Source organism: Photinus pyralis, unplaced genomic scaffold (genome assembly GCF_008802855.1).
Source record: "Photinus pyralis isolate 1611_PpyrPB1 unplaced genomic scaffold, Ppyr1.3 Ppyr1.4_LG6, whole genome shotgun sequence".
Lineage (NCBI taxonomy): Eukaryota > Metazoa > Arthropoda > Insecta > Coleoptera > Lampyridae > Photinus > Photinus pyralis.
In genome coordinates, this window is record NW_022170663.1 from 11554743 (window position 1) to 11567807 (window position 13065).

At 38.6% G+C, this 13065-nt stretch overlaps 2 protein-coding genes across 2 annotated transcripts; both read right to left on the minus strand.

Annotated features, from left to right (window-relative positions):
* Positions 1 to 54: 54 nt before the first annotated feature.
* On the minus strand, positions 55 to 2326 carry LOC116173918 (protein disulfide-isomerase A3). The gene is made up of 6 exons (XM_031491658.1): positions 2076 to 2326; positions 1813 to 2024; positions 1532 to 1760; positions 1365 to 1481; positions 658 to 951; positions 55 to 607 (listed from the first exon to the last, which is right to left on the minus strand). Exons 1-6 carry the CDS (start codon positions 2219 to 2221, stop codon positions 133 to 135), a joined length of 1473 nt encoding a protein of 490 aa, XP_031347518.1. The 5' UTR covers positions 2222 to 2326; the 3' UTR covers positions 55 to 132.
* A 9791-nt stretch (positions 2327 to 12117) lies between these two features.
* Positions 12118 to 13053, minus strand: LOC116173645 (uncharacterized protein F54H12.2-like). Its single transcript, XM_031491269.1, has one exon. It carries the CDS (start codon positions 13051 to 13053, stop codon positions 12118 to 12120), a length of 936 nt encoding a protein of 311 aa, XP_031347129.1.
* Positions 13054 to 13065: the final 12 nt, after the last annotated feature.

The window sequence follows — 13065 nt, forward strand, 5'->3', positions numbered from 1 at the left end:
CAAGTGTGACCGGTTGCAAAAAATGTTTCAATTCACTAATTGAATGAAAACACGAATTTAAGAAAATCTTTACTTACAAAGAAAACTACATCAAAATGACTTACTTATTAACGAATACGAAACTTAAAATTATTACAGTTCTGTTTTAGTCTTATCTTTACCCTTCCTATCATAACCCTTCAGTTCTGAGGTTGCATGTTTTGCAATATACTTGATGAAATCGTCCAACTCTCGGCCACCTTCATAACGAACTGGCGACTTTTTGTTATCTTTAGGAAGCCAGTATAATGTGGGGAATCCTTTAACGTCAAACAATGGTGGCACATCATTAGCTGTCGCGTCCATTTTCACAATGGCCACTTCTTCATTTTCTAATTTCTTTGCGAGGTCGTCGTAAATGGGACTTAATTTTTTACAATGTCCACACCATGGAGCATAAAATTCGATTAAGGTGTCCTTTCCGTTATTGATAACAACCTCGTCGAAGTTTTTGCCAACAGCAATCTTCACGGGTTCGTTGTTGCTTTCGGGAATTGCCTCCGATTTAACATACACTTCCAATTTCTCGGCAATTAGATCCTTCACGAATTTCTCGAATGTCTCAATCCTTCAATGAAATTATTACTAAAGTAGATAGAGAAATAGACTAAAGCTTACGTAAACTCATCGCTCATTACAAACTTCTGGTCTTTGGCATTTTTGGCAAATACCACGGGTTTGTCTCCTTTGGCGTAGTCCATGCCGAATTCGTTTAATTCCATTTGGAAAATGTCCTTGTTACTGATGGCGAAAGTGTACTGCTTGTAGTTTTTGGCCACCTTCAGAATTCGGTTACGCCAGTAGTTTGTGCCCTTAGCATTTTTCACGTAATCAACATTGTAGTAAGCGACGATTAATGGAGATTTAAAGTCCGCTCTGTTGTCAGATGTACGGTGCCCAACAAGACCATGACTGGGGAAAAAAGAGAAATCTATTAATAAATGGCCATATTAAAATGTGTGTAAATGTTAGTTCAAATAACATTTTTTTTCTATGGAGTAATTTTCAAAAATGTTGTATGTATTTCTATTTTTGGAAAAATTATCAATGTTCGATAGTTTTGTTCTTAAACACATACAGAGTGTATGCACCAAATTTCATGAAATTCTGATGACCAAGAATACCAATGAATGTTTTTTTAAATTTTCAAAAATTTTGTATTCATTATTTTCATGTTGCAAAAAATCTTTTGTCTGCGCCCCTGCATTTTTCACAAAATCAAAAAGAGCATACCCAAAATTCTAGTTTTTTTACCACATCAGTTGTCATGGCAACTACTCTCAACCAATTGGGCTGTGAGCTTTAGGTTTTGTGTAAGTACTTACTAGTTATTGGTAATGAATTCCTTGATGCTATCCGCATCTGCCTTGCCCGAATATGTTACACTATCATCTTCAAATTTGTTTGCGAGTATAGCAGGCCGAAATAGAACAATACCATTTCTGAAAGCAAAGTTGTAGTTCATCTCGACATGCGCATGGAATACACTTACTTAACTCCTTGTTTGTCCAAGACCGTTTTGTGAGTAGAATGCGCGAATCGGACCTTTTCCCTCAATCTATCAGATGCTTTCAAGAACGCGATCTTTAAATCGGTTTCCTTTTCGAAGAAGCCTACGACGGACACATCGTTTTCGGCTGTGAGGAATTTGTTAAAATCGGCGACCGACGAAAGCTCCTTCGAGCTAGGACCGACCTGGCCTTTCATGTATTTAACGAGACCTACAATTAAGCCATTATAATCTACGTACACGAGCAGTCTGAGCACACATACCTGCTGCTTCTCTCGGCCCATTGTAGTCTTGAGAAATATCGCCGTTCTTAAATATTTTCAAGGTTGGATACCCGCTAACTTCGAATTTCGAGCAAGTTTCTTTGCCGGCTTCTGTACAGTCCACTTTAACCAACGTGACAGGCGGATCATTCCTTAGTAGATCTTCGGCGGCCTTCGCAAATTCCGGCTTCAATTTCTTACAATGCCCACACCTACATACAAAAAACCCTTGAATTTCTCCTCCAATAATAGGTTCCACTTACCAAGGAGCATAAAACATAACCAGTGCTACTTCATAATCCTTCATTTTCGATTCAAAATCGCTGTCTCCTAATTCAACTACATCTTCTTCTTTAGCCAAAGCGGCACAAATAACCGCGAGGAATAACCCTAACCGTAATCTATTCATTTTTTTTACCAAATTCGAGGTAAAAAAGCACCACACCTGAACTACCGGCAAATTTTCACCAAAGATTGAATGGAAAGACGTGGCCAATCTTCGCTTATAAAGAAACTAATTAACGATAAAAGTGCGCATGACCGCTAACGCGCGTTGGCGCAATCCCATTGGTCCAAATCGTAATTTTCAAAATGTAATCTCATAAATTATACAAAATACCTACTTTAAAAGTAAAAGATAAGGGTACTATTTCCTGTATTGATGTTTTTTTTACGTGGCATTCCGAAATTAAAATAAACAATTAGTAAATAACGGACTTAACCGGCGGAATACGTACAGGCAGATTAGATTTGCCACTAGCGTTAGACTCCCGCCGTTTCGACTTTCATTGTTGGTGGCCCCGAATAGGCGCGACACGTGTTGATTTGTTTAAAAATATTTGCAAACATTCTTCCAGAGCGTAGAACGTGGTACCTGTCTAAAAGGGAAAGGTTGGTAAACTGGTAAACTAAAAAGCAGGCACTTATGCATTAAAACAATTGACAATAATGCACCTACTTACATGTGCACTAATGACGCAGTAATTTACATGTGCGGAGGTTCTTCTGTGTAGGTACAGGTCATGATGGCTAAGATGTCTGCCTGAAACATGGTGCTATGATGACCAAGGTGACTTTATAACTCTTTAGTCAAGACAACCCCTTTTCGTTCACAATTCCATCCATCGCATCTCTTTAGTAGAGATTCATCAAGTCAAGTAGGTTGATCAGTTTCCAAAGCATTAGTTGACTTAATTTAACAATCAAAACTATCTCAAAAACATAATACTTGACTCTTGACTTGATTTTCAAGTGGTGCTACTTTTACTTGACATGATATCAACTGATTTAGCGCTCCTTGATTTCTAGATATATACAGGTAAATAAACTTGTAACAAATATAACAAACGAGCTCCTCTGAGTCACTGAAAATTAAATTAGTCTTTCTTGGGTGAGGACATAATACTGAAAACAGAATTGGAAAATTCTAGAATTCGCGAGTTATCATGTACATAGACTGACGGTCCAAAATAATGAACTCGCTAATAATGTGGAACTAAGCTATAGTCCATCTACAAATTGAAACGGAGAACAATTTCTGTAGATTGCAGAATATACAAAAGCCATATTATTATAAGTAGTATAAAGGTCTCTTGCATAGTGAAATTACGTTTTGGGAGGACTTTTGAAACCGCTTTGCCGATTTTAGTGAATCCTGAATACATTTTTAAAGGCTTTCAAAACTATAAAAAGGGTTTTTTGAATTGAAAATGGTACCTAATTGGACTTCTAAAGACAAAACCTTCAGGGTTTGAAGGCCCTTAAAAACGTTTGGTGCTTTTTAAATGGAAACACTCAAGAACTCATAAAAGCGTATTAAATGTCTAAGAAAAGTTTCGCTTTCAAATTTTGATTTTTGAGCAATCATAAGTATGTATCCTGATATGTAGGCAACCCGGCATACTCCAACGTTTGAAAAAGCGGCCATGTTTTTTACATATAGAACACGTCCAACGCTATCGGTAGTACCAGGAGAACAGAATCCTCAAGAAGACAATTCCTCTATGTGTAGTTTTAACGTTAAAGTCGGTTCCTGCAATTAGTAGTTTATCCAACCAACGTTAGATGTCAGAACGATACTATTTTAGCAGAATTTTCAATTTAGAAAAAACGAATTATTGTTTCTAATTTTGCTATATTTTGTTACATTTATGCAGTGCGTAGATTTATACATAATTGGCGACAAATTTAACCGGTTACGCGCGTTTCCTGTTGCCAATTTTGCATATTAAAAATGAATTTTTGTTTACGCGCGGAACTTACGAAAAGTTTAATGCGTAACCAGAGCTGGGCAGTATTCGATTTTGTAAATACTTTTTAGTATTCAAATACTTTGCAATTAAATACTTTTAAGGAAGCAGTATTTGTTTTTGTAACTCAAATACTTTCACAAACATTTAGAATTCGAATACTTGGCAAAGTATTTGGATACTTGAATTCGAATACTTCTCAAGGTATTTGAATACATTGAGAAGTATTCGAATACTTCGCATAGTATTTGAATACTTAACCTTCCTTTTTTTTACCAAAAATCGACTACTCACATTCTATAAGAAAATTTTTTTTCCGGGTCGATCTGAGACAATTTTTTTTGCGGGCCTCAAAAAAGGCAGTGTATAACCTTCCTTTTTTACCAAAAATCGATTACACCAAAATTTCAAAGGGCTGTAACTTTTGAAATAGTAGCCCAATCTTGGAACTGTTTGAAATTATGGTTTCTACAGGCCACATTCTATAAGAAAATTTGTTTTCCGGGTCGATTTGAGACATTTTTTTTGCGGGCTTCAAAAAAAGGCAGTGTTTAACCTTCCTTTTTTTACCAAAAATCGACTACACCAAAATTTCTCGGGAAAACACTTTTTCTTATTATTTTTGGTGCGTAGAATCCAAAACAATTCGTACTTTTTCGATCAGACTTCTCAATCAAATGTTATACACTAGAAACCAATTTCGAAAGAAAATTCAAAGGGCTGTAACTTTTGATCTAGTAATCTTCAAACTGTTTGAAATTATGGACTCTCGTGTCATGTGCACGACGTACTATCGCTTTGAAAACTGGTAGTACACGTATTCTTAAGGATATAACTGGTATAAGAAAGGTCCTGGTAGGTACCTCCTATATAATAATATAATAATAATAATACGCTTTTACTCCCCTTAAATTTGTATATAACAATGGACATATAAAAAAAGCTAACCCCATACAAAGTATAACTTGATTTTTTAATTAGTATTAAGCCTTTTATCTAGTATACTATTTTAAATTTTTAATGTATTTGAGTGACAAGTAATTGAATACTTTTTACTGTATTCGAATACCTTTGATAGTATTAGGATACTTTTGAAAGTATTCGAATACATTCTAAAGTATTTGAATACTTATTTTTTTAAGTATTTGAATACTTTTCTATGTATCTGTATCTAGTATTCGCTTGTGCTGGACGTAAAAGTATTTAGTATTCAAATACCTTTGATTTGTGTAAAGTATTTACTATTTAGTATTCAAATCCTTTTTGAAAGTATTCGGCCCAGCTCTGTGCGTAACGCATATATAGTCCTATAGTATAAAAGGTTTTTAGACTTTTAAGTGGCCTCTTAGCTTCAATGAAATACGCGTCTCCCCCGTTTTCCTTCGCAAGGGTGGCAATAACTCTGCACAGCAACAAGAGGAAGCTGGCCTTTGTCATGGCCAAAAACCTCTTCGGCGGCATCCGGGTCCAACTGCAGATGACCATCGGGGTATCACGAAACTCTTTGAGGAGCTACAGGTGCCTTACCACACCTACAACCTACAAGAGGAGAAACTTCTGAAGGTGGCAATACGGGGCCTTCGCGTAGAAACCTGCATAAAAGATGAAGGCGGAAAAGACCGACAGGACTCGACGAGCCCACACACTATACAGTCCCGAAGTACTAGACGTCGCCGCCCTGAGAGATGTGCCGTTGCATTATCGTCTCCCGACGATGTTAGAGCTGGACCCGGCCCATAATCTCGTTCTCCTAGAACTGGGCGTTATCGGGCCGAACACGGCAGACGAAGTCGAGATGAGGCGTATGTCTTGGCTCGCCTTTCGAAGTCGAAACGATGACGGACGATCCAAAGGTAATCAAAAACGTCGCGAACCACGAAGCCGGGGCCGACGAGTTTGTAAAAATCGCGCAGGCTGCCCTACGAGACGCGACGAAGTCGTTTCGAGAGCGCCGAGACGATTACCGCCTTCCGGGTTGGATTCGAAACCTAATCCGGGAGAAGCGCGCTTCCGGTGTTCGTGAGATTGCACGTTCCAAAAACTTCAAGACCGCCATCCGCTACTTCAGAAACGAGTCTTGGGAAAACGGCCTGCGATCCTTGAGTGAGGAGGATTGCTCCCTCTGGAGATGGCAAGGGCGCTGCGCCGCTCCATACCAAGATCGTGCCCATCGCACGGAGTAGGAGGATTAGTGTATACGGGCGCCGAGAATGCCGACGCCTACGCGGAGTGCCTGGAACGTCAGTTTTCTCCCAACTACGAAAACGCGGACCTGGACTTTATTCACGCCGTCAACCGAAGAGTGAAGAGATCCCTATGGCAAGAGCGCTACGGCCCATGGCCGAGGAAAAAGTTTCCGACGCCATTAAGAGAACAAACCCAAGGAAAGAGCCCGGACCGAACGACATCGGCACAGAGTGTGCTCAAAGGGCTTCGGAGTACCCCAGGGATCCTTGCTCTCGCCATTTCTGTTTCCTCTGTGCGTTCGGGATATACCGAAGACACGGGACACTACCCTGGCTCTATACACGAACGAAGTCGCCATACAAGCAAGATGCAGGGTTTTCTTAAAATCGTGCACTTTCTCGTAAGCATAGTACCTTCTGTCCTCTGTAAATTAAACAAGTACAAGTACGGGTACTCATGTAAAGTGTAGAGGATGCAAAACAGTCGTGGATACTACAAGAAAAAATAGTACATTAAGAAGGCGTGATCTTGAAGGGAAGATGCGAACATAAAAGAGGAACAAAAGGATCATTCGTGACAGATCCGTAAAGTAAACTGCACAAATTGTATACCATTACACCCCGTAGCTAAAGTTCAGGACTAAATAAAACCGAACTCAAACCGTTAATTTATATACGAAATACGATTGGTGCATTTTTGAAATGTAACCAATGCATTTCTTTAATCAATATCAAAATCCGGCTCCAGAATAAACGACTTACATCCACAAATACGCGTAATTCGTCAAATTTCGAACATCCCCAATTCTGGAATCTAAGGACTTTCTCTTGAGACGTCCATAATCTACTGGAAACGATACATAGATTATCAAAAATCAAAGTTCAATAGCGTTGATCACCACATTTGGCACCCCCTACCGAGAGATTCTTTTAGAGAAATTGGAATGCTAGCGGTGCAATGCAAATTAAATGCAACTGCTGTCACTTTAGCAGTCTTTTAATTTAAGTGTTAGCTCGTTTCATATAATGGTAGCGATCACCTCTAGCAATGTAAGGAAATCTTTTCGACTGAAGAAAAAGGCGTAGCCGATGCCTTATCCAGAATCGAAGAAATTATCACGCCTACAGTAATCGACACTGAAACACTCGCCGCTGAACAGGAAAATAATGAAGTGATTCTTCTTTACCAACGGCTGTTGGATGGTGGAGAAACATAGCTAGAAATGAAAAAGCTTTGCTCATTAGATACAGTGCAACAACAATAACCTGGGATGTATCAAAGAAGATCTTCGATGTTCGCTTGCAGAATTAACTTATGGAACCCAGCTCAGAATTCCGGGAAAATTTTTCTTTGATGGCGAATATTCCACATGGACCCTGTATAACCGATCGACTTTGAAATCAATCCACGAAATAGAAAAACTGAAGTTTTTGCACATCCTCCTTCTTAAGAGAAGCCGCTTCAGCAACCCTAAACCAGGCCTCATGAATTAATCAATCAAGTATTAACGTTGCCATTGATCGTCTGACACCTACCAGAAGACACGCGAGGGATGAAAAAGGAAAAAACTGCACCGGATGATCATTTTCCTCTTCTAACAACCCGAGTAGGGAAGAACTACAATAATTAGGTAGTTATTGTGGCGACCATTAACGACAATCGGTATACCCTAGAAAAACAAGAACTTTAGTTGTCAAGGTGATAAAAAACACAATTTTAAATCTGTGTACGTTAAAAAATAAAATCGTTCCTATTCCTGTGTGGTGTACCTACTAAATTGTTAAGCACCTGGTTAAATCGTGAAGATCGAGATGGCTACCAATTTGATTAAAATTGCATATAAGAACGATTTAATTTATTTATATATCTTACATAGAGCTTACGAAATAAATTTATAAAGACCGTCGACGTTAAAATTAAAAAGCAGTTTTGAGTGGGCGAACATAATTTAACATAAATTTGAGGGGAGACATTTCTGCTTTTTCGTACAAAATTTTAGGGTTCCAACGCATTTCAATTGGTTATGCTTAGATACGTCGAAATTTTGCAATCCCCCACACATATAACTATCACAAGGTATTTCATTGTAATTTTCTATTTTTTCCACTTCGCGATTTTCTTCAATTTCCTTCTTACATCGTTGATATTCCCTTACATCGCATATACGTTTCGTCTTATTGAATGCCATATTTGGGGGACAAGTGTAACTTTGAAATGATATTGTTGATGCGTTACAAAGGAAGTAACGCGTGCAGTCTTGGGGATTTGGTAAACGTATGCCTTTAAGACACGATTTTCCGTAAAGTTCCTTGCTGGAATTCGAATTGGTGTATGTCGAGACGGTAGTGTTCTGATGAATATCCTCCCTCAACGCTTGATGCATTGAGTTGTAGAAGGTGACGACAGGAGCAGCCGAATTCCTTTTAATGTATTCGCCGTCCTTCATAAAATATTTGTTAGTTAGATATTTGCGAAACAAAAACGTGACAATGTCCTGAGGATCAGAGTAATTTGATGTATTTGGGTTAAACAGAAGCGGCGAAACTTCCGATGTCTCTTTTAAAACGTGGAGATCGGATAGTTTTTCAGCAATCGGATTTTGCATTACTAGTTGCGCAGTTAATTTATTTACTTGCGGCAACACTAAGTCGACCTTATTTTCTATAGAACTGAAGCTTGGTGAAATCGCAATGGGTTGTAATGGCATGAACTTTTGCGGTCCCGCGCCGTATTCGATCGGCGAAACCTCGCCGTTAGAAACTTTTTGTAGTGGGCGTCCTGTTATAGTAGTTGGTCTAAGAGTGCCAATTAATTTAGTTAGTAACGACATTTGAGTTCCTATGCGATCCATTGAAATATTGTCAACCATCGACAACGGAACTTGATCTTGTTGAAGACCGTTTAGGGCATGGTAGGGCTCTATAAATGAACTACTTTCCAATGTAGATTCGAAGTGCGTAGTAGTCGGTTCTGTTTCGTAATCCTGCATACCAAAATGATCAACGGTGGAGAAATCACTCCCCAATTCATTCACCTCTTGAAAATATTGCGATTCTATCATGTTTTCATTATCCGCATAACAATTAAAATAATCATCTTCCATAATGCACTGCTTCAGTGTCGGATGAAAAACCTGAAAATAATTAAACTAAATTAAAGAACTTATTGATAAAACTAAGGTATGTTGTGTACGTATCTGAGTAGGTACTAATTTGGAATGACTTTGAGGACTTGTAAGCAACTACTTTAAAACGGCTAAGCAATAATTGCTAGGGCCAGGACTTCACACACGCTCTGGCTTCCAAAGCCCAGAGTGGTCCAGGTGTCAAAAGTATGTCCATTATACAATTATAAAGCCTGGGTGAAAATTTATATTACTTCTATATATAAAACAGTAAGACCGAATTGTGTTTGTGATCTTATAAGTTAAGATTAGTCTTCCCTGGGAATAAGGACAAAGGATATTAAAAATTTGACCGGAAAATGGGAAAATTTCCGATTATATATAAAACAGAAAGATCTAAATGTGATAATGATGTTCTAACTGCTAACGGCTGTACCGATTTTAATGACTTTTGGTTTGTTGGATTTGTCTTCGCTGATGGGAATAGCACGTAGGAAATAAACACATACGAAAAATGCCGACACTTACCCCCACCACTTTCTGTGACGTCACGGAGACCTTGGGTTTTTCCCAAGGTCGTGGCCTTGGGTTTTTCCCAAGGTCGTGGCTTTGGGTTTTTCCCAAGGTCGTGGCTTTGGATTTTCCCAAGGTCGTGGCCTTGGGTTTTTCCCAAGGTCGTGGCTTTGGGTTTTCCCAAGGTCGTGACCTTGGGTTTTCCCAAGGTCGTGACCTTGGGTTTCCCCAAGGTCGTGGTTTTGGGTTTTTCCCAATGTCGTGGCTTTGGGTTTTCCCAAGGTCGTAGTCTTGGGGGTTTTTCCCAAGATCATGGTTTTGAGGTTTTTCCAAGATCGTGACTTTGGTACAGGATCATGGTCTTGGATCCTGGGGCAGGGTTGTGATTATGGATTCTGGATCAAGGTCGTGGTCTTGGATGCTGAGTTGAGATTGTGTGATTTGGATTCTGGGATTTGAGTTTGGACTAAAACTGTGCTCTGGGATTTTCCTAGCGAATTTAAAAGAGAGAGGTGTAGAGAAAAATAAGAGATGCTGTATTACAAACCTAATCTAAGTACATACTCTTAGAAAATGGTAATCCATACATTTCAAATTTTACAAAGAAGAAGAAGAAGAGGAAAAAGCAAAGCGAGAAGCAAGCAAAACAAGAAAATATTTGTGTACTTACTTTTTCTTAGTTTTTGTTTGAAAATCCTTGTTTTTCCAAGTTTATCCACACACACACACACACCCTCCCTAACACATAAGAAAGAGAGAGATGCACAGATTAGCACTGTATAATTACGTAAACTGCAGTAGATTATGCGAGTCTAATAAAACTTGTAACAATACGTTAGGTGATGTTAATGAGTCGGTAGTCAAATACTAACTGAAATTAGAGCGTACATTTCTTATTTGGGTATTTCCCGAGGTCATTGCAATGGGTTTCCTCAAGTCATGGCCTTGGACTATGAACTTGTCGTAGCATTGGGTTTTTCCCAAGGTCATGGTCTTGGACTTTGACCTCCCCAAGGTCATGGTCTTGGACTTTGACCTCGAGTTTTTCCAAGGTCGTGGTCTTGGACTTTGACCTCGAGTTTTTCCAGGGTCGTGGTCACGTAGCCGACCGCTATGCTTTAAACCATATTTATGAACCTCACTCAAAAGGGATACTTTTTTATAAAAAATCAACCGATCTTTAAACGATTTTAACTTGTCTTTATTAGTATCAACCCTTAAATGTAAACAAATTTATATTACAAAACGTAGCAGTATACAATAAACGGATGATGTCGTCGTTAGACTTTAAGTTATCATTAAACATGTTTACAAAATCGCTAGTGGCAACATTATTCATTTTAAAAACTAAGTACATCAAGCAATATTGGCCACAAAAAGTCGAAAGGGGATGTTGTAACATTTTATAGTTACATGTAAAACGTCTAGAGTTGGCTTTCAAAAATTTTAAATGAAGGCCACATGGAGACCTTCCGAAGGAATCAAAGAATTCGCCAATTCCATCTTTATCGATGTAGATAGCGTTCCAATGTTGACCAGGTCTGGTGGAAACATCTGTATTGACTATAAGTCCATATGGACGACGAATAAATTTTGGTAATTTATCAGCTGCAAAAACACCAGGCCTTACAGAATCCTGTATGTGATTCAGGGCTCGTTGAAGTTCTAGGGAATTCATCGGTGGAGCTAATTTGGGTCCATTCGTATAGCATTAAAGCGTTTTCTTGCGAGCACATTAAAGTTTCACTGTTATGATTCAAGCACCTAATGCCTCCAAATTCTTTCTTCAGCTTCTTTAAAGAAGGGCATCCGCAATCCTCTGCATTTATTATAGGTTTGTTTAGGAAATTTAGAATGTACTGCTTCTCTAGTCCTTTAACATAGATCTTGCTAAATGGCTGTAGCAGGGTACGTAGTTCCTCTTCAAAATTTTCATATCGAATGTGACCGGAGGTCCACTTTAAGCCATGATAATAATCCTCTAAATATCGAATGTCTTTTTTCATAGTTGCAGTAATACTATAATTTTGAGGGGGTTTTATTAACAGAGTTGTGCATTTCGGACCCTCCGAGGAAACAATCGAAATTTCTTTGGGTATAAACTCATTAAGAGCACCTCGGAAACCTTGCATATCGACGTATGCATCCATTGCAGAAAACATTTAAACTGGCTAAGGACTCGTATAAACTGATCTTTTATTTATTATTATTAGTGAAATCATACGTAGGATATCAGCTTAATTTATTTTTCTGCTTTTCGAACTTATTGATGTGCGTAAGACTATGCAATGTACGCAATTTTGAGATTTCTCTTTTAACTGCGTTAACATTTCGGTGTTTATCGATTTCAATGACATTGTCGAACTCCGCATATACCAAGCAGTTTACTGTTTCAGTTAACGCATCTTGAAATCCAACTTCGATGCGCAATGAACCATTCCTAACTAAATTCCAATGTGTTGTGGCGTTAGCGGATAAATCAGGTGTCAGGTCAAAGGTAGTTAAACAGTAGCCGTGAGGGTAATCTAAACGCGATATGTTATTTCCTTCATTCAAAAAATGAATCCCCGTCCCCGAAAATAAAGTATGATATGCCCGTACGTATAATCCTGCCCGTGTGAAATCAGGTTGCAACGGCTTTGAAGGAATTTGCTGTCCGTCGATGTACAGGGACATGTAATTAATCTTGTAGTTTTGGAAATTGAAAGGGTTAGACGCGTAATCGCCATTAAACGCTTTATTGGATACAAAACCGATTATGCAACGTTTTGGCAACTGTCCAAGGAAGACGTTATCTAAAGATTTACGCTGTATTCCGGTTGGTATTGTTAACACTTTTACATCGGTTCGAGTAATAGGATATTTTGCGGCGGACGTTTCTAATGCTTTAGTGTTAGCGAGAAGAATTGTAGGATTTATCTTCATTCTTCGTACCAGCAAATTGGCATCGACAATTTTTACTTTATAAGTTGCACCTGCACCAGCCATTAAGTTAAACGAATCTCTGGATCTCACAAATTTAACTTTCATTTCAACACCGTTTATGAGAAATTTTTCTTGGTTAAACAAATCGGCATGGACATGTCCAATCATCTCTATCATGTTACTCTCGGCTGCTGCGGCTTGACGTATAGTGAAAACTACGTTATCTGCTGTTAATGTGTCCATTTTTTTTGGTGT